Raw genomic sequence first — 23037 nt, forward strand, 5'->3', positions numbered from 1 at the left:
CGTTTTTCGATTTCAGCTCTAAAAAAATTCAAACCAAATAAACACATTAAATTGAAAACCAAACCGATGATAACCCTACTTGTAGAGGTTAGAAAAAAAATATGATTCCGTTCCCGACCTGGCGTACTTGTCCAATGGTTACAAACCAAGTTTTAGTTTCTCATATAAACCGTACCCGAACCCGAAACCAAAACCGATCCAGATCCATGGGAACCGATTCCACCTCTACCCGGTTAAAACTACGTCATAGTCAAAGTGAAAGTGAAAGTGAAAGACAGCAACGCTAAGCCCATTAAGTTGGGTGATTGAACATAAGCCCATTAAGTTCGGGTTGGTTCGCTAATGCCAAGGAAGAATATTCGTGCTGTCAAAATAGTTTAATACTTCGAAACCCTTACCTTACCTTATATATTTATATTATATATATATCCATCCATCTTCATCTTCGTCTTCTGTGCTGGCAGCTCATCAAAAACCTAATTCAACTTCATGGCAACAACCGATCTCCGTGTAACCAAGCGTTTCAGAAATTCACTCGACAAAGACGATCACTTTCAATCCACCGTCACCGGCCGCAAAATCCGAGTCTTCTGCTCCGATCCCGAAGCCACCGACTCCTCCTCCGACGAGGAAGACACCGCCGATCGATCGGCCACTCGCAGAATTGTCTGCGAGATTGTAATTGGAGCCAAAACGGACAACAAGGAGTCGGTCGAGCACAAGGAGAGGAAGAAATTGACCGGCGTTCGGCTGCGCAAGTGGGGGAAATGGGCCTCGGAGATCCGAGACCCCTTTACCAGGAAGCGGATATGGCTCGGGACGTTTAATACGGCCGAGGAGGCCTCGGACGCCTATACGGCCAAGAAGCACGAGTTCGAGACTCGGAAATCCGATCAATGCAACCTATCCAGTCCCTGTATTAAGTCAGACGTGCCGGTGCATTGGAAGAAGCGGTGGCGTGGATCGGTGTACGATCCGGCGGTGAGGAAACAGGGACAGGTGGCACTGGCAAGTGATCTTGAGGAGGAGGCGCTGAAGGCATTGGAGTCCATGAAGCAGGGGCACCTGTCAACCGAAACCACCAGTGGGACCACTTCGGTTGAGGAGGAGAACAATAAGCCGCAGTGGTTAGGGTTAGGGTTAGGGTTAGGGATTGAGCTCATGGGTCAGTTTAACAGTCAGCTGAATGACGACCTGAAGATCTGTTGAATGATCGATCAAGAATGAATGAATGAATGAATGAATGAACCATTTGCTGACTGAGCGTTTGTACATGTCTTAATTCTGCTACAGTCAATGGTATAAAAAACCAACTATTTCGGGTCTTTTGCTTAATGACTTTGTTTCCTTTTCTCATTTGCTGTTTCTTGTAGTGGTTTAGTCTGGATGATAATTGCATCATTTGATTCTACATTGCTTTTAGTATTTTGCAAATTTGTATTCTTTTGACTTTACAATTGGGGAAAAAATATATATCTGACTTGTTGTATTTAGTGTCGTTCCCGTTGGTTTTATTCATACATTAGACGGCGATAAGTTTTTCACTTTCGGTAGACCATCGGTCTTAGATATCTGTTTGTTGCTAACTTCGTTATTTCACAAGTGAAAATGGCACAATTTGGTAGAAATCTGTAAATATTGTTCTAAAGTATACAATTTGTTCTTGAATAAGTTCTTTGTATCGAATAAGAGAAGATACCATGGTTGTATCTAACGATAACAATACGAGGTTATTACTTTATCAGCTATGTTGATGTTAACAAAAATCCGCTTAAATGGAAACATTTGACGCAGTCATCAAACGCTATCTTAGCATGTAGCCCTAGTTGTAATATCCTATTGCTATCCATGCTACGTGGGTAATGGTAGTTGCATATATTTGGTAAGTAATTTTCAGCACCTAACATTTAATTCCTTAAAACAAAAATTAGGAGATATATCTCTGCTTACTTGTCTGCGTAAAGGTACACTGGTTTGATATAAGCATCTTAAGGACACCAGACCAGTGAAATATTGAATTTATATTTGAGATATGGGCCCACCGCGTATTCAGGGTTCACAATGAGAAGATTTACCTCACTTCTCTTTGTTATATTCCATGCATCTTTCTCTGCCAGTGTGTTTGTATACGCGTACCAAAGCTGGATATAATCAACAACTTAAAATAGTTCAATAGATGACCAAGAAGACTATTTTTATGCTATTTTCTAATTTTGTAAGTGTTCCAGTCCATTGTATCAATTGCATATTAAGAAGAGAAATTTGTTGGACATCATGACTGTACACAACTGAAGAACAGGATGAGGTAAATACTCTTTTCACACTCTTTGCTTCCTTGCATGAACTCAACACAATCATGGTACTCTTTATGCGTGTCTCAATTAGTCAATCTTGTAAATTTTAATATTTTTTAACAAAAAAACAAACGTACCCAGATTGTTATGCTTGCAGTATCTTGTTATTAATTTAGTTGATTAAACTTAGATATTGAAGCGGGCCTAAACTTCTCAACACATTCAGATGGGATAGTGGAGGTTTAAAAGTTAAAATAGAATCCTTATCAAGGTTAAATTTTATAAGTGGCTTATTTCTCCTCAAAAGTCTTTTATCATATTGGAATGGATGGAGGAGAGTATTGTTTTTATTAAAGAAGCCTGTATGTGTTTTTGAAATTGATGATATTTTAAAGGTTATGTAGCCTGGATATTTTTATCTTATTGAACAACCATAGGATATGCGGTGTGGAAAAGCTCATCTACAGCCTGGTTAGAGCTTCTTTCTACCATGAGATCAGCTTTTATATGCTTTCGTCTATTTTGTGCCTTTCAACTCCCCACCAGGTACCCTACTTTTTTGACATCTTCTTGCAAAAAAACTAGATTTCTTTTTTAAATAGTTTGATCTCAAGTTTTATCACATGATTTGATTAATAATTGTATTTAAATAAATTTATATGACCGTCTGTAACTATGCGATCTGTTAATCTTGAATGATGTGCTTGAATGCTTAACCTTTTGGAACCTCTTGATGTGAATTGAATAACATTTTAATCATTTCACATGCCAAGATTGCGTTAACAAAACTAAATATTGAACTTATTTAAAGATGACAGTGCCTTTATGCAAATTATGCCCTCAATGTATGTTAAAAATTACTGAAAACTTGATCCTAACAACATATCTATTTTAAGTGGTTTTATATTGTTTGAATTCAAGTAGTTTGTTGTAGGGCTAAAAGAGTATTTTAGATTTGTCACGTTTATGCTATTGCTATATGTAGTTTTCAGTTCATAGAAATAAAATGTTGTAAGTTATGCAAAACTTCCTCTAGCTCAAAATTTGGTAGTGCATCTATTTTATTGAAAGGTTTTGCCTCAAAACTACAATTGTGTTATTATCCACAAAGAATGATGATGTAAAAGTTCTGTTAAAGTAGCATGATTTTACTTTTATTTTCAAGACTTTGTTACATTATAACATGATAATGAAGAAGCACTTTGTGCTTTTGCTAGTGTTGAACATGCCAATTTTATGACTACCATTAGGAGAAAGTAAGAAACTTGACCTGATACTATCAAACTGTTTTGAGAAGCATAAAGATATCTAAATGAAAGAGGCGTGATGCCTTTTTCTGACTTCTTGTATCTAATGTCTTTGTCATTAATTTTCTTGATACATTAAAAGGCTTTCACTTTCAGTTAACCATCAATCTTAGATTTCTGTTTATTGCTAAACTTAATTATATCTAAATCAAAAACGGCTCTGGCATACTTCTCTATGGTAGGCAATGTTTCTAATTATGTCACTGGGCTTTTGGTTATGGATCTTGATTTGGATTACACACCAGATCTCTACCTTGTAGCTCCAACACCATGGTAAGAAGTTGGAAATTTGAGAATCTTAGTGGTACACAATTTGTTTTCGAATACAAGATTTTTATATCAAATTGGAGAAGATTTGTGACTGTAATCTTGCATGTACCAAAAACAATATTATACAGTAGGAGATTGTTGCTTTGTTAATTATCTTTAAGTTCAAGAAGTCGGTTCCCTTGGAAACTTTTGATGTAGTCATCAAACATGTTTTAAGCGTTTTCAATGGAGGTAGCCCTAGTTACATATATTTTACAGCTACCCATGCTATGTGGGTTATTATCTCCTTACAGCTAATGGTAGTTACATAACATAGATTTAATAATTGATTTTAAAAACCTACATTCGATTTCATTGTATTTGTATATGTTGTATATTTGTATTTGTATATGTGTCAGTATTACGAACACGACCCGTTTGCCCTGCTTGCGGCGTACACATATATTGTATATATGTGTGAACCCTCGAGTGGGCAAAAGTGAAATTGCACTAATTTTTACGTTATTTTACTAATCTCGTGAAAATAACGTTAAAAGTGACGGAAGGTTAATCAGGCATCATGTGATGGCGTTGATGGCCAAAAGACAAGGGTACATGCACAAATCGGCCGGTGTCCCGATGGTTGAGTGTTATGTGCCTTATGTCCAAGGCTTGATGCAAAACTACTATCGAGCCGGGGGTCTCACCGGAAGCAGCCTCTCTATTCCTACGGGGTAGAGGTAAGGCTGTCTACTTCTTACCCTCCTCAGACCCTACCATAGCTTTGCTATTGGTGGGATATACTGAGTATGATGATTATGTGTGTGTGTGTGTGTGTGTGCATGCGTGCGTGCGTGCGTGTGTTATTCACAAACAAGAAATGGGCCCAGCGCGTATGTAGGGTTCACAAGGAGAAGATTTATCTCACTTTCCTTTGCTATGCTTATTCTTCTTTCTCTGTTATCGTCTTTCCATATGCGTACCAAAACTGGATAAATCAACTTAAATTAGCTAGGTTGATGAATGATGACCAAGAGGACTTTGTTTATGTTACCATTTATATTGTATCATTTGCAGTACCAAGAGGAGAAATTTTTTTGGCCATCATAATGGTACCTAATTGAAGAGCACAATGTGACAAGAACTACCTTTTCACACTCTTTTTGCTTCCTTTCTTAAAGAAGCAAGTGTGTTTTTGTCCTGTGGAACCACCATAGGAGATGCAGTGTGGAAAGACAACCCGTCAACCTTTCAGCTCTCCACCAGGTACCCTGCTTTTTCGACATTTTCTTTCAAAAGAAGAGAAAAAAGTTGCATAACTGGAACCTGTTAATTGATAATTTTATCAAATACTTTTGATTATATTTTTATCATAAAATTGCGATGCTGAGATGTTTTGTTTGAAATTGTAACTGAAAAAGCTAAAGAGCAATATTCACTTCCTACAGTTCATCTTAAATGATGCGATTAGATACTAAACTTTTGGGAGATGCGAACTGAATAACATTTTTATTGTGTAACATGTCAAGATTGCCTTAACAAAACTAAACATTGAACTTGTTTACAGATAATTATTTCTTTGTGCTCTCTTTGTGTGATGGGAATCATGAAAACTGTATCCTAGTTGGTTTGAATTCTTATAGTTTTTTAGGCCTAAAAGAGGATTTAAGTTTGTCACGTTTCTGACATTGCCATAACTAGTTTTCAGTTCAAGGAAATGGAAAGGAAAAGCAAAACTTTCTCTAGCTCAAAATTATGGTAGTGCTAGTACATCTACTTTGTTAAAAGATTTTGTTTTGCATTAAAACTACAATCGTGTTATAACCTACATAGTAGAATGATAATGTAAATGTTTCGGTTACAATTGCATGATTTTTCCCTTTTCAAGATTTTGTTACATTGTGTTGAACATGCTTATCTTTATGAGTACCATTAGAAGAAACATCACTTGATACCATCAAACTATATTTCAGAAGCAAAAAGAATTCTGATAATAATTTTAGTTAGTGAAGGAGGTCTGTGATGCCTTTTCAAGTAACTTAGTTCTTGTCTCGTTACTGACTTACTGTTATCTTCTTTCTCGCTACGTTTGCATGCCAAGTATCATCTTTACAACCTTCTTAATTGTAGCGCCTTCTTTTCTATATAAAGCAAAGATCGGGAATTAGGGGTCTGTCTCATCAACAATGCACAAAGAAAAACACATAGTTGATTACAGACCTATCACATCATCCATAAATCTGCTCATGGTGACTAATATGTAGATCATCTTGTGTCATTTTACACATGATCTAATTTTAAACACCAACTTCTCTTATGATTTTAATGTTCAAAGTCTTTTGAACAAAATATTGACCACAGTCAACAATCACATAGAGAAGGATCAAAGATTTGTTAAGCAAGTTTGATATGAGAGCCTTGCATAACCTCACTCATCAATTTGCTGAGCTTTTGTTTATGGTACATAAACTATTCTTTCTTACATGTCTTGAATATTATACCTAGGCATATAGTTTTATGGTATATTGGTTTTTAATAATCCCAACTGTCACCTTTTGGTCTCTATCGATCGCAACTAACGAAATAGCTGGTGATGGTCCTGCCTTTTATCATCTTTTTCTTCCATCAAACCTTTAGTAACACAGTACTAACTCCGTTAAAATGTTGCTAACATGTCATGCTCATGTGTCAAAAAGCTTCGTATGTGGCAAAATACGTGCCATGTCTTCCTTTTTTCTTATTTATATCAGTTGTAACCAGTAGCGGCTGAGAATCTCTTTCCACCAGCTCAAACACATCGGCTAAAAAAACAAGTACGGATAAGCGGCAAACGCGTTGTCGATACTTCTCCGGTGAGAAAAAGTCGTATCTGGAGACTTAATGCTATAAACGGATTACCATTGGATAACAGCTTGTCGGCCGGAAGCATCATAACCCGATCATCATGTCTGAACTCAAATCCGTCAAACTCGTCCACCAGATATGAAATTCCTTTAACTGGATCTTTAATTCGGGAGTCTCTGACACGTCAGATAGATCTGAGCAGATTTTTCGCGAAGAAGAAATCCATTTGTTTGCGTCTTCTTCACAGCCAATTGAGAGTCTGGGAGTGAACATTCCGGTAAACTCTCAGGCAATATTCCAATTCTATTCAGGCAAGCGGAAGCTATAAGAAACGAATTTTCTTACTCCAGTGGTAAACAATGGAATATTAAAAATGGAGGTCAATAGTCAGGGTTTAGTGATGGTTATTGATATAAATAGGGAAGAAAGCAAGAAGATGACATGGGGACCATTGGGGATGACGTAGCACGTTTTTTGCCACAAAAGAAGTTTTTTAATACATAAGCACGGCATGTCAGCAACATTGTTATGGAGTTTGTAATCTGTTAGTAGGGGTTCGATGGAATAAAAAATGATAAAAGATGGGACCGTCACCAGCCATCTCATTAGTTGGGACCAACAACGACCAAAAGGTGATAGTTGTGATAATTCAAAACCAATATACCTATATTTATATATGTACTTTGTATAAAATTGGAGAAACTTCTGATGTATTCATCAAACGTGTTATAAGCGTTTTTAACGGAGGTTGCCCTAGTTGTAATATCTTACTGCTATACATGCTACGTGGGTTGCCATTATATACAAAAATTCTTTGCTTATGTTTACACAATATGATAACCATAGTCGTTAAAAGCGATCGCCTCTTGCGCCTAGGCGCAACTTTTAGGCGAATCGATGCTCACCGCTTTTAATGGTCAAGGCGTATTTCTAGGAGCATATTTGGGGTTTTTGATTTTTTTTACATTGTTTTGATTTATCACTTAACTTACAAATAACAATTACCTAAAAAATGGGATTTAGTTAATTTCTTTTGATTTATCACTTAACTTACAGATAAAACTTACAGTAAACGAAGAGCATCTTCTACCCTCTACTTTTACAATAATTTTTATATTATCAGATAAGCATTGAGAATCATCATCCAATAATTGAAGATGCATGTTTTTTATTAACTATAAACGATGATGAATGCTTTTATGAATAATTGAAGATGTTCATGTTTTTTGAACTTTAATTTAATTTAGTTTGTTGTTAATAAGTCATCGGCTATCTTTTTTAATGATGATGTATGCGTCCGAAACTGATATAAAAGTCTTGTTGGTGTACGAATTATAAACATGCTAATTTGGTTTCTTGTTTAACCGTCTGCTCTGTTGATGTATGTGGTTTTAATGACGATGTTTAGTTAATTTAGTTGACTGTTTGCATAAACATGTTAGTTTTGTTACTTTAGTTCACCTTTTTTATGGAAATTTTGGGGTTTTGAACTTTTAGTATTGGATAAATTTTTATATTTGAACTATGATATTCAAGCTCTGGAACATAATAAATATTTTGTTGAGTGCGCTTTTTTTTCTCAAGCCCTCGCTTTTTTTGCGCCTAGGCTCCAGACGAGGCCTAAGCGCCTTGAGTGCGCCTAACGCATTTGATTACTATGATGATGACTATCTAATATAAAAACTCTAGCCGTATTAGTTTATATGGTCACTATATATATACATATAACATGTGTTTTCCTTTATCTCATTAATGTAGTTAACTGATTACATTTTCTATTAAAAGGGTATTGCTGCTACACTTAATGGTACTTACATATATTTGGTTAGTAATTTTTAACACCTAATATTTGATATCTTGTAAACAACAGGAGATATATATTTCTCTGCTTAACTGTCTACATAACGTATCTACAGAAAGCAACCGTGCTAAAATATGAGCTGCCACCACGTCTTCCATGTGCACAAGCCCTACTTTCGTGTTCGGGTGTTCTTTAACCGTTCTCGATATGGAAATATCGTTGAAGCTCAATATTTAATTAGTAAAAAATGTTGGCTTTTTGTTGCAGATAGACCATTTTTGTTGAAAAGTTTCCTATTGAACATCACAGCTTGGAAGATTTTCTTTTCCATAATTTTGGCACTCATGTATGTTTCAGTAATTCTGCCAAACTTACTGGGTACGGTTGTTGTAATTTTGCCAAACTTGGTAATTATTACAAACTCAGCATCAATTCATTCCATAAGCAATATTTCATTTGAAGTGTGTGCTGTTTGCGGTGCAAGCAATGGGCCCACCGCGTATGTAGGGTTTACAATGAGAAGATTTACCTCACTTTCCTCTGCTACACTCATGCATCTTTCTCTGATATTGTCTTTGCATACGCGTACCAAACTACCAAAGATGGATATAATCAACAACTTAAAATAGTTCAATTGGTGACCAAGAAGACTAATTTATGCTTAGTTTTCAATTTTGTAAGTGTTCATTTATTTTATTGTTTGCAGTATTATAAGGAGAATATGTGTTTTTGAAATTGATGCTATTTTGAAGGCAATATTCCCTGGAGCTGCAGTGTGGAAAATCCCATCAACACCATCCACAGCCTTTGACTTCTCTACCTGGTATTGTACTGTTTTGACTTTTTTTTGTGGAAAACAAGAAAAAAGTTGCATAATTTGATGTCACTGTTAACTGATGTTTTATATTACATAATTTAATTATAATTGAATTTAAATGGTGTCATTTATATGGCTGTCCTAAAAATGGGTTGATAAACTATTTTGTTTGAACTTGTAACTGAAAAGGCTAAAGAACAATATTCATTTCATCTACTTTGTTCATCTTGAATGATGCGCTTAAATACTTAATTTGTGAACCTCTTGATGTGAGAATTGTATTACATTTTAATCATTTAACATGACAAGATTGTTGGTAATTCCGGACCGTATTCACAAGTCGGTGAATATGGAAGGACGTAAGCTGACAAGTTGGTTTAGTTTCCTAATTTTATTAGGATTATCATGGTAATGTCTTGTCACCAAGTTATGGTTATATCTATAAATATAGGGCTTAGGTAGAGGCTTCGTATGTGTGATCAACAGAGAATCATTTTAATAAGGTTTTGTGTTAGTTTTCTCTTGCAATAATAAAGTGTTTATCAATAGATTGTGTTAACAAAATTGAACATAGAACTTGTTTAAGATGAGAATCATTGAAAACTGGATCCTAAATCCATCAGGGGCGATCTATACAGTGTGAATTTAAGTAGTATTCGAGGGCTAATGTAAATGATTCGGTTAATATAGCATTCTTTTCTTCTCTTTTCCAGATTTTGTTACATTGTAACTGTAAAATGAAGAAGCACTTTGTGCTTTTGATAGTATTGATGATACCGATCTTTATGACTGCCATATAGTTTTGCACAACAAAGGAGGCCTATGATATCTTTTCACTTTACCTAGTACTTGACACTCACTACTATTATGTTCTTTCACCGCGTCTTGCATGCCTTGTATTGTCTTTTCAACCTTATATTCTTTTCTATGTAAAACAAAGATCAGGAATTAGGATAGCTATGGAGTATGGTTTATGTCTTGGTAGAGGTAGTTATCTTACTTTCTTTTAGCAGGCTTCATTTTCATTTTGATTGGTTATTCGGTTTTCGGTTATTTGGGTTTCGGTTTTTTTCGGTTTTTTTATTGTGAGTAGACATTAATAAAAAAAGATTTCAAAAAATAGAGTATCTTGTATATATTGAATTCAAAATACAAAAATAGGCACATGTTACGTTGAACTGAACAAATACAAAGTTGTTTGAGTAGTAGAGTTTAAAATTCAACAAAGTTCCTAATTAAAAAAACACTAAAAGTTTGGCCCGAATCTTCATTCATTTTCTTAATTCATCTTAAAAGTTTAGACCCGGTCTTCATCATCTTCATAATCTTCATCACCATCAATGGTAGATTCTTTTGGTGTTTTATTTCCGGTCAAAACATCTTAAAAAAAAACACGTAAAAAACATAGGTTTGATAAATCGTTTTTTTTAAATGGATAACCGAACCTAAACCCAAAAATCGGTTTTTCAAAAAACAAAAAAATTAACCGTCGGTTAATGCTTCGGTTCAGTTTTTTTCCGTTAGGTTTTTTCGGTTATTCGGTTTTGGTTTGGTTAGTTTAGTTTTCTGCTCACCCCTAAATCCAAAACATATGATTACGTAGGAAATTTTTACTCTATTAATTATGTTGAAGTTCACAGAATTTCGTTCACTTGGGAAACTTTTGATGCAGTCATCAAACATTTTCTTGACTGTTCTCAATCGAGGTAGCCCTAGTGTAAATATTATATCTTTTCCGGATGCTACATCTAATGGTAGATACATATATGTATTAGTAACATATATTTTAGTATTATATATTGTCATTTATATCTTGATTTAGTCTTCTAAAATAGTGCCTAGGTTGTTAGGCAACGATTCTATTTATTTGGGTGTAATCTCTCATTTGAAGGCAATCAATATTGATTACTTTCATGGTAATCAGAGCCTAGGTTAAACCACCAAAAATTTCCCCACCATCGCCACCATGGCTGGAGCAGATGGAGATGACTCGTCATCCTCCGGTAGCAAAACCAACACCCAAAACAAACCATCCATTCACCCAGCCTAAAACGTCACCAATATCCAATCAAAAATCCGTACACTAGATGGCAAAACCACAACCTATTCATCATGGGTGAAACTTTTTAAACTCCACCTTAAAGCCTACAAAGTTCTTCACCATATCGATGGCACACCACCTCCCGCCATCACCGATCCCACATATGCCGAATGGTCGGAGCTAGATGCACTCATCCTTCAGTGGATCTTCAGTACCATATCTGATGACATCCTTGATCGTGTTCTTGAAAACGATATCCCGGCACGAGAAGCCTGGACCCAGATCGAAAATGTCTTCTTAAGCAACAAGAAGGCTCGTGCGGCGGCTCTTCTCCACGAGTTTACTCACACCACTCTCAAAGACTGCGCGTCAATGGATGTTTACTGTCAGAAGCTTAAAGACATCAGCCGACAACTTGCGGACGTCGGCAAACCGGTTGACGAATCTTCTCTCGTCATTCAACTGGTTAACGGTCTTCCCAAAGAACTAGACACAATTGGTACGATAATTAATTCGGGAACACCATCGTGGAATGAAGCCCGCACCATCATTGACTTGGAGATGCGTAGACTATCGGCCAAAAACGAGCTCTCTGCTAGCACTCATGGTGACTCCGTTTTATACACTGCCCACGGTCAAAGAAAACCGGACACGGCACAATCTAATGCGGGTTCCGGGAAAACCTACCCAGGGAGCAATTATCGCGGCAACAATTATGACCCGAACTTCAACTACCGAATGGGTCGAGGAGGTCGGGGAAACCGAGGGCGCGGGGGCAGAAACAACAGCAATGGTCGAGGCTCGTACGGGCACCCTCCACAACAAAATACTTTTCAGCCCAACCATACAACCTACCATAACCAACAACCCAATATTCAATCCACATATCCATAAAACCAACCCATCCAGTCCCATAACAACACTCACGGTTCAGTCCCGCCTACTCCTTACCCGTCCGCACCTTACCCACCAGCCTCTCCCACCAAATTTAGCCAAAACACAGCCCACTACCAACAACACCCGTCTCAACCGTCCCAAGCCCACTTTGCCGGTCCATCGCAGCATGCCCCGGCCCTGGCATTTAATGGCCTCAACCCAAGTGACATCGGTGCGGCTCTAAATAACATGCAATTGAACTCTCGAGACCCGAACTGGTACATGGACACCGACGCCTCCTCTCATCTCACATCTGATTCGGGTAAAATTTCTTCTCCCTTGTCTGTTTCTTCTTATCCTATCTTTGTTGGTAATGGCCAACGCCTATTAATCAATGGCTCCGGCAACGGCTTTTATACCCTACCGAATAAAACCTACCAACTAAACCAAATCATTCACTCACCCCAAGTTATTAAAGACCTTTTATCTGTTCGTAAGTTTACTATTGACAATCAAGTTTCTGTTGAATTTGACCCTTTTGGTTTTACTTTGAAGGACCTCAAGGATGGACGCCCCCTTTCCCGTCACAATAGCACCGTTGACCTCTATTCGTTCACCCCCCGGCCTTTGCTTTGCTGTCTTCCTCAAGTACCACCCCCTGGCATGATCGGCTTGGACATCCCGGCGCGAACGTGCTAGATTATCTTAGTCGTTTTCTTATTATTAATTGTAATAAGACTACAAAGTCACTTTTTTGTTCCTCTTGTCATGTTGCGAATAGTAAACGGTTACCTTTTAATGATTCACTTTCCATTACTTTTCGTCCTTTTGACATTATACATTGTGACTTATGGACTTTACCCGTCCTAAGTAATTCTGGTTAAAATACTATATGGTTTTGATCGACAATTACACACAATATGTTTGGGTTTATCCGCTTAAATATAAATCCGACACTTTTCCTACTTTTTGCAAATTTCATAAACTTATCCAAACACAATTTAATACATCGATCAAAACATTCCAGTGTGACTTTGGGGGGGAATTTGATAACCATGCATTTAAACAAATTGCCCAGTCCAATGGTCTCGTGTTTCGCTTCTCTTACCCTCAAACCTCGCAACAAAATGGCAAATCCGAGCGCATGATACGCCGCCTAAATGACATCATTCGTGCGCTCCTCATTCATGCTCACATTCCTTCCGCCTTTTGGGTCGAAGCGTTACACACGGCCACTTACCTTCATAATATTTTACCCTCTAGGCGTCTCCACTTTCAACCTCCCGCTTTTGCTCTCTACCTTCGCCACCCGACTTATGACCACCTACGGGTGTTCGGGTGCGAGTGCTACCCAACTCTCTCCGCCATTCAACCTCATAGACTTGCCCCAAGATCGGTCCGGTGCATCTTCCTTGGATACCCCGCAGATTTTCGTGGGTATCGGTGCTACGACCCCGTCACCGGTTGCGTCCATATTTTCCGACATGTCACATTCAACGAAACCTCATTCCCGCTCACTAACCTCACCAACACCTCACCCACCACTTACTCCTTCCTTGACGACTCCCCTCTCACTCATCATACCTTCCATCCCCCTACAACAAACACCCCACTCCAATCGGAACCCAACCTTCACCCCGCCGACCCACCACCTCCTAACCCGTCCCCTCCAACCACCCCAGCCCCAAACACCAGCCCACACCCACCAACAAACACAACACAGACCGTCCCTCTATCCCAAACACCTACTGCCACACCCTCAATCCCACCGCAGACCTCAAACCAACCTCCCACCTCCCAAAATACTCACCCCATGCAAACTCGAGCAAAATCCGGTCTCCATCGACCTAACCCCAAATACAACCTTGCTGCCACAATGAACATCTCCCCGGTCCCCACCACTTATATAAAAGCCTTGTCGGATCCTAATTGGTTACGTGCCATGAACAACGAATTTAGTGCATTAAAAGAAAATAGTACATGGGAACTGGTTCCGCGACCAGTAAATCGGCTGGTTATCCGGTCTATGTGGTTATTTAAACACAAGTTCAATCAGGATGGTTCCCTCGACAGATATAAAGCACGACTGGTATGTAACGGAAGATCCCAAACCGTCGGCATTGACTGTACCGAAACCTTTAGTCCCGGTTGTTAAACCGACTACCATCCGCACGGTTCTTGCTCTTGCCACCGCTCGTAAATGGGACATTAGACAACTTGATGTCAAAAATGCTTTTCTTCATGGCTCTCTACAGGAAACCGTATACATGCAACAACCACCGGGTTTTGTTGACCCGGTTAACCTGCACCATGTGTGTCTCCTTCAGAAATCTCTTTATGGTTTAAAACAGGCACCTCGGGCTTGGTACCAGCGGTTCTCCTCATTTGCTCTATCATTTGGATTTCGGGGGAGTCTAACTGATACATCTTTATATATAAACATGGGGTCAAACACCTTACTTACTCCTATATGTTGACATCATTCTTACCGGCTCTCACCCGAATCTGATCGGTAACATTATTTCACGCCTATCCACAGAGTTTGCCATGACGGATCTAGGTCCCTTACACCATTTCTTGGGAATAACTGTCAGTCGAGACCGTGGCGACCTATTTTTGTCTCAAGCACAGTATGCACGTGACATCCTTCATCGGGCTTCCATGACGGCGTGTAAACCGTGCAACACTCCTGTTGATACAAACTCCAAACTTAGTGAGACCGAGGGGGAATTATTGGCTGATGGTTCCTTTTATCGAAGCATGGCCAGGGCTCTTCAGTATTTGACATTCACACGGCCCGACATCTTCTACGCAGTTCAGCAAATTTGTTTGTTTATGCATGCTCCCCGGGACTCTCACTTGTTGTTCATGAAATGGGTTTTACGATATAACCATGGGACAGTTGACTATGGAATTCGGATCTCGGCTTCACCAAACTTTTTTCTTGTGGCCTACTCGGATGCTGATTGGGGCGGTTTCCCGGATACACGTCAATCCACCTCGGGCTACTGTATTTACCTCGGGGATAATCTTATCTCATGGTCTTCCAAACGTCAACCGACTATATCCAGATCCAGCGTTGAAGCTGAATACCGGGGGGTAGCAAACGCTGTCGCTGAAGCTACTTGGATCCGCAACTTACTTCTCGAACTTGGAACACCGGTCACTAGAGCCACAATCGTTTATTGTGACAACGTTTATGCAGTCTATCTTGCCGGGAATCCCGTTCAACATCAGCGCACCAAACATGTTGAAATGGATATACACTTCGTGAGAGAAAAGGTTCAAATTGGTCACGTTCAAGTTCTTCACGTGCCGTCCGAGTTCCAATATGCGGATATTTTCACTAAGGGCCTTCCAAGACAATTATTTGAATCGTTTCGAAACAGCTTGAACGTTTCATCCTTTGCACGCTCAAGCTGAGGGGGAATATTAGTAACATATATTTTAGTATTATATATTGTCATATATATCTTGATTTAGTCTCCTAAAATAGTGCCTAGGTTGTTAGGTTGTTAGGCAACTATTCTATTTATTTGGGTGTAATCTCTCATTTGAAGGCAAGCAATATTGATTACTTTCAATATGTACTAACTCAAAATTTGTTTTTTAGTGCCGTTAACATAAACAAGTATCATTTGAAGTGTGTTTGCTGATGGGCCCACTGCATATGTAGGATTCACAACGAGATGATTTATGCCACTTCTTGCTGCTACAGTCAATGCATCTTTCTTTGCTATTGTCTTTGCATACCCACACAAAAGCTGGATATAATCAACAACTTAAAATAGTTCAGTTGATGACCAAGAAGACTAAATTTATGCTAGTTTTTAAGTGCTTCGTTGCAATCTACCCTTCATGCATGGATCAGTTAGTCTTTCTTGTAAATGATATTATTGTTATGCTTGTATTATCTTGTTATTAATTCAGTTAATTTAATTAGATGTGTGAAGCGGGCCTAAAATTTTCACGACATTAAGATGGGACAGTGGAGGTTTTAAAGTTGGCAAAAGAATCTATATAAAGTTTGAACTTTATAAGCGGTATGTTCCACCTTGAAAGTCATAGTGTGCTTGACAATTTATCATATTGGAATGGATGGAGTAAAGCTTCTTTCTACCATGAGATCAGCCTTCATAAGCTTTAGTATATCATGTGCCCCACTGCCCCTTCCAGATCCAACAGGTACCTTTTTTTTAATTTGTTTTCTTAATTTTTGACATTTTACGGAAAAAAATTACAATAAAAGGTTGAATAAATGTCATAAATTTACTATAATGCCCCTAGTTTGACTGAGAAATGTTAATCTTTTCGTCTGTTAGGTGATAACTTATATCACATAATTTGATTATAGTTGAATTAAAATGATGTAATAATATATATGGCTGTCCGTATAAATGCCATCTTGTAGCCAGAAAGAGCTAAAGAACAATATTCTTTTCATCCAGTTTGTCCATCTTCAATGAATGATGAGAATAATAAAAAAATCTGATGTGAATGATCTTATATTGTTTCGATTCAAGTTGTCCTTTTAGGTCTAAGGGAGGATTAATTATGTCACCATCAAGATATGGCCATAAATGGTTGTAAATTATGGCACGCACCTACTTTATTGAAAGATTTGGTGTCCCATCGAAACTAAATTGTGTTGTTATCTAGCAAGAATGATACTATCTGCGCTCAAAATTAATGATTTTACTTTCTTTTGTTTTTAAGCTTTTGTTATATTTTAACCGGAAAATTAAGCAGCATTTTGTACTTTTGATGGTATTGATCATGGCATGCTGATCCTTATTCCTTACAACCTTATTGACTTATGGTGAATCAGACATAACTTGTATCTTGTGATTTGAATGTTTAATAAGATATGAAGTCATTTTACACATGATGTGATTTTTTAAGACTAGACTTGTCTCTTGTGATTTGAATGTTAAGTATTTTGAACAAAATGGACCACAACCACCAAGAGAAGTAAGATTTGTTAAGCAACTTTGACATGTTGACCTTTTGTTTTTGGTAAATAATAAAGTTTCTACTTTATCTACCATGCTATGGAAATTATAGCTAGGCATATAATTTTCGTGTTGACAACTGACAAACTTTAATGTGCAATTGCTTTGTAGCAAGTACAGACAATGCAGTAGGAGCGCGAGTCACGCGGACCAGATTTCCATCATTGGTATTAAACAGTGGCGGATCCGGAATCTGTTTCACGGGGGTAACTATGTATTTGTCTTTGTATGTCTTATCAAAAAGATTTTTACCAGGTCGGTCAGGTCACCATAAATTTATTGCCATTAAAGCCAAATTCCGGTCATCGAAAGTTTGATCAACTGGATACTGTTCTCCAAAAATATATGCTGGTTCTGTACGTATGTTTGAGCTTGCATAGCCATAAGCCCATAATCACATGATGCTCTTTGTACTTAAAAAAGGGCCCTTGGCTTTTGATCACTATTCACTAGACAGTGGCATCCCATGGATCGTTCTTTTCTGTTTGAACTTTGATTGTGGTTTCATTCTTATGTTTCACCGCAACAATATCACAGCAACAAACATTACAATATTGAATGAGATTGAGGAAGAAGGAAATAATAACAACAATATATATTGATTAAACTGAGATGTTACAACAGATTTGGATATTGGTTTATATAGAGGGAGAGGGCGACCAAGGAACAGTCACGTTTGTTAAACAGCGATGGTTATGAAAAACCGTTGTATTGCACCATTCCTCTATTTCTACCCTAATAAACCAAGGTTATATCCAAATAAATAAATTACATAAGATGGGATTTAATACTAAAGTCTTATAGCCTAAACTAACTAAACATTATTTAAACACTAATAAAATAAACAGAAGATGGGCCGGTTCTTGGAATGGATTAACGAGTCATCATTCACCCCTTAATCCATTCAAGGTAATGCCCGATCCTTCAATATTTTGTAGCATGTTCTTTCTCAACAAGAAAGAAGTCATCCATATCTTCAAGGTCCTCCAATGCATCCAACTTGTATTCTTCATCTTTATCAGCATCTAGCAGAAATGCATCTTTAACCGCATCTTTCATTTGATTATCTTGTACCTTGGTTTCTTCATTGGCATCTTCACAAGCTTTATCATCTTCATTAGTAATTTCTTCTAGCATCAGGCCATCATTTCCTTTTTTGACATTCATGCTTGTTTCTCCTTCATTCTTTTTCAAACCGTATCTCCAAGCCATCAACTCCAAGTAACCCGTATAAATTATCATTAGATTTGCAGCATAACTTTGTTGCAAACCAATTTTGACACTATATCCAACCATTTTCCATCTTTTGTTGCCTTTTTATATCCACTGGCCTCTTCGACATATAGGTATAAGTCGAATAGATCAATTTCTTGCCCATTTGGAAGTTTAGGTGTATATTCCTTATTGGTTTGATTGAAACGATCCTCATAGAACCACTTTACAAATTTACCGAATTCTTTACGTAATGATTCTGTACATAACAACACATAATTTGGTATGTGAAGGGAACCAAAAAATTTTACCCAACCTTCATTGGATTGTTTATTTAGTTTTCCTTGATCCACATCAGGATCATTAACTAAAGCAAACATATTATCCTTAGCATCATGATCAAACCATCCTTCAACATCGGCTTCCAATTTTTTTCCCTTTTCTAATTCAAGTACAGTTTGATCATCTAAGGCATCATAATAATTAACAACATAATTGTTTTTAGAATTAACATTATTACTAGGTTCCTCCAATGTGTAAAACATACCGCTTATGTAACATTTATCCCCTTCAAATGTTACTTCAAATCCCTGATCATTTAATTGAGACAAACTCAACACATTCCTTTTAAAAGTTGGTACAAACCTAACACTTGGAATCAATTTCGGGTTTTCATCCATAGGAATTTCTATTTCACCGATCCCACGGGAATATAGAATTCCATGATCTTTTCCTTTTGTTTCAATTGAAAAACAACTTTTCAAGTTTTTAAACATTGACTTGTCTCCGGTCATATGCTTTTTAAACAAAGGATCAACAACCCATATTTTGTTCCAATTTCCATACTCGGTTCCCTTAACCAAATAATCTTTGGGATAATTGTTCTCAAACGAAAATAATTGAGGAGACTTACTCGTACAATTGGCTGCCACATGACCGCGAGTACGGCACCGATAACATTTAACATGTTTCATATTCTGTTTAGAACTTGAATTACCCTTGTACACAACCTTATCAATACCTTTTGCTTTCGAAATTGATTTCCGGGTTGCCAAAGACTTCACGGCTCCAGAATTATGGGTTTCTTTTCTCCATATGCCTTCTCTTGGACATGATTCGATTTGCATGTCTGCCAAGCCCCTCGTGATTATCTTCTTTCCAAAACTACGTTTTGAATCACCGCCAGAATATCGATGTTCAAGGCTTTCGGCAGGACTTCGAATTCTTCCAGTGGTGTTACAATTGTTTAGTGAATCGCCTCTAACCTTCGCTCTAATATCACTGTAGACAGTGGCATCCCATAGATCGTTCTTTTCAGTTTGAACTTTGATTGTGGTTTCATTCTTATGTTTCACAGCAACAATATCACAACGACAAAAATTACAATATTGAATGAGATTGAGGAAGAAGGAAATAATAACAATATATATTGATTAAACTGAGATGCTACTTACAACAGACTTGGATATTGGTTTATATAGAGGGAGAGGGCGACCAAGGAACAGTCGTGTCTGTTAAACAGCGACGATTATGAAAAACCATTGTATTGCACCGTTCCTCTATTTTTACCCTATTAAACCAAGGTTATATCCAAATAAATAAATTACACAATATGGGCTTTAATACTAAAGTCTTGTAGCCCAAACTAACTAACAAAACATTATTTAAACACTAATAAAATAAACAGAAGATGGGCTGGTTCTTGGAATGGATTAACGAGTCATGAGGATATATATTGAAAATTTCATCATAGTTTTTAAAATCGAGCGCTTTTTGTGCTTAAGCGCATTTAAAGCGCCATGCGCATTAATTGCGAGTTGCATGCCCCCGAGATATTTAAAGAGCCATAATTTTGTTCCCAACCTTCCCACCCGTATTATATAGCATTTCAACTTGTTCCTTTTCTCTAGTCGTACCTAAAACTACACTATTAAAGCATCGTAATCTGTTCCCAACCTTCCCATGCGTATTATATATTATTTGACTTAAGTTATTGTTGGGCCTAGTCTAGATGGTTTGTACTTAGTTTGCTTTGTTTTTGGGTTGCGTATGTAAACCGAGATCCTTATGGATCTCGGTGGGCTTTGGGCTATAGTTTGGCTAGTGTGTTGGGTACCCTATATATAGAACATGTTGTATAGGGTTTTGGGTTGTTCATTCAGTGTTGTTTTTGGCTGTTTACCTAGTCATAGTGAACGAGGTTTGTTTCGTGCTTAAGCACCCAACGTTTAATATAACGTGTGTTTTGAAGCATTCCTGTGTGTTTTACGTACTCGTATTCTGTGTTCTTGAATCGTCTAGTGTTGGATTTCCGCGCCAACATCTAGATTATTTGATATCAAAATTGAAAGATCCTTCTTGGACCTTACAATTGGTATCAGAGCCTTAGACCTATTCAGGCTCATTATTGTGATATCAAGGATTCAAGATCTTGATTTCTTGGTGGTTGTGTTACCCTTTCCGGTGAACTGTTCATCGGAGAAGAGAAGGATCTGTGTTTTGGTAAAAGATTGGTTTTGGTTTGGAAACAAATCAAATCCCAATTTTCTCGGAAGTTAGTTACGATTTAAATTGGATTTCGGCCTAAAACAAGTGTTTTCGGCCAACTTTTGATCGTTCTCGGCTCAGTATAAGGGTTTTTGGCCAAATCTTAGTGTTCTCGGTGAACAACAAAGGTTCTCGGTCAACAGTTGTTCTCGGCCAACAAGTGTTCTCGGTTTAATTTGGTTCTCTGTTGACTTGATAGAGTTTTCGGTCAAACTTTTTGGTTCTCGGTCAACTCCTGGTCAACAATACCTGGTTCTCGGTCAATATACAACTGCTCTCTTTCAGTTTTGCTGGTTCTCGGCCCAGTGAGATGTAAACCTTATTTGGGCCTGATTAATTTGATTTGGGCCTTGTGTTTGGATAATAAAACTTTTTGGACTAAAATTACTAGTGGACCTTAAAAATGGATCAGTTAACTAATGGCAATGGTTCAACCAACGTCTCACTCCATCAAGAGTTGGAATCGATAATGGGGACCACCACTCGTATACCCCGTCTCTTGTCCCATGAGGGGTTTAGTGAATGGAAGTTTCGTTTTGAGAAAACGTCAAGATGAAGGATGCCAAAGTTTAGAGAAGTATTGTTAGGGGACCTCAAAGAATCACTTATCAACGTGCTAACTCAACTGAAGTTATTGTGAAGCTAGTTGCTTTGTATGATGATGATGATTTTGCTAAAGTTGAGGAGGATGAAAAGGCACTTTCAACTTTAACCATGGCACTCTCACCTGAGATTGCCCTTGGTTTTAGAGAACTGCAATCTGCTAAAGAATTATGGGAGGCGTTGATTGAGGTGTATGACGGAAATGAAGACATGAAGAGAAGTGATGTACATAAAATTATACATCTTTTCGGCATCAAATAATCTCTAAAAACTGCAATTTCTATCAAATAACATAGCACAAAAGGCTACTTATCATAATAAAATGTAATTTCAGGTGAAACAAGCCTCAAATAAAGAAACAAGCGAAAAGATGAAGAAAAACAAGAAACACACACCCATTCCTTAAGAAACATGCCCCCATGCTTCTGAACACCAGAAAAGACAAAAATCTACAAGAAAAGACAAAAACTGGGAACAAAAGCACGGGGCCGTGCCCATCAACCACGAGGCTTTGGTCGTCTACAAGAAAAGACAAAATGAATTTGGCACATGTCATAAAAATGCACGGGGGCGTTCCTACGTAAGCACGGGGCGGTGCTTCTCACTCCAGATTGCCTATAAATAGTGACTCATGTTGCACTCATTTGGTGTGCCTTGAAGAGAGTTCTATCCGGCTTTCACTTATAAAAACACACACTAACACTCAAATAGAAGATCTAGTGAAGAGTTTGAAGGCTTGGAGATCATCACCATCAACCATCATCATCATCATTAAGAAGGAAGATTCATCCACATTTGGTTAGATTGTTCTAGTTTAATCATGTGTTGTTATCATCATCCATCCTAATGTTAATCACCATGCTCATTATAAGCTATAAAACATGTGGTTTAGTCTAGTAAAGTACATGGTTATCTTACAATTATCTTTTGATGAGAAATGTTTCACCATATTAAATCAACAATTCAAAGTTGGTGCTTGTTAATTCTATTAGCAATCATTCATGATCGATTCATGTTCTTGAAAAATAGAAATACTTTGATAAATTATCGAAACATGGATCCTTATATTGTACTTAGAAATGATGATATATAAGTTATGATCTATTTCTCTAAGTCTTGGTAATTCAAAAATGGCTTTGCTTAGGATATCATACTAGTTAAATAAATTATATGTTAACGGAATGTGTAATTATAACCTACTTAAATCAACTAAGGTGAGGTTGTGTGACTAAACTACAAGCATCCGAAGTTGTTAGAATTGGTATTTGAGAAATCGAAGTCAATCCTAATCTTTCTACTTTACGAAACTACTTGCCAACTTAAATTGACATTCTTGAGGTAGTATGACATTAGGAAAGGATGGACTTTAAAATGCTCATGTTACTCCTTTTATGTCAAAGATGCTCACTTAAGGCTTAAGGAGCTATCTATCAT

At 37.5% G+C, this 23037-nt stretch overlaps 1 protein-coding gene across 1 annotated transcript; it reads left to right on the forward strand.

Moving 5' to 3' along the window:
* Nucleotides 1–446: 446 nt before the first annotated feature.
* Nucleotides 447–1413, forward strand: LOC143605770 (ethylene-responsive transcription factor ERF118-like). Its single transcript, XM_077081763.1, has one exon. The coding sequence runs from the start codon at nt 490–492 to the stop codon at nt 1207–1209; it is 720 nt and encodes a 239-aa protein (XP_076937878.1). The 5' UTR covers nt 447–489; the 3' UTR covers nt 1210–1413.
* Nucleotides 1414–23037: the final 21624 nt, after the last annotated feature.

The sequence above is a fragment of the Bidens hawaiensis genome, unplaced genomic scaffold, assembly GCF_021521415.1.
Source record: "Bidens hawaiensis isolate Kalapana, Puna unplaced genomic scaffold, B.hawaiensis_p1.1 tig00071319_1, whole genome shotgun sequence".
In the NCBI taxonomy this organism is placed as follows: domain Eukaryota; kingdom Viridiplantae; phylum Streptophyta; class Magnoliopsida; order Asterales; family Asteraceae; genus Bidens; species Bidens hawaiensis.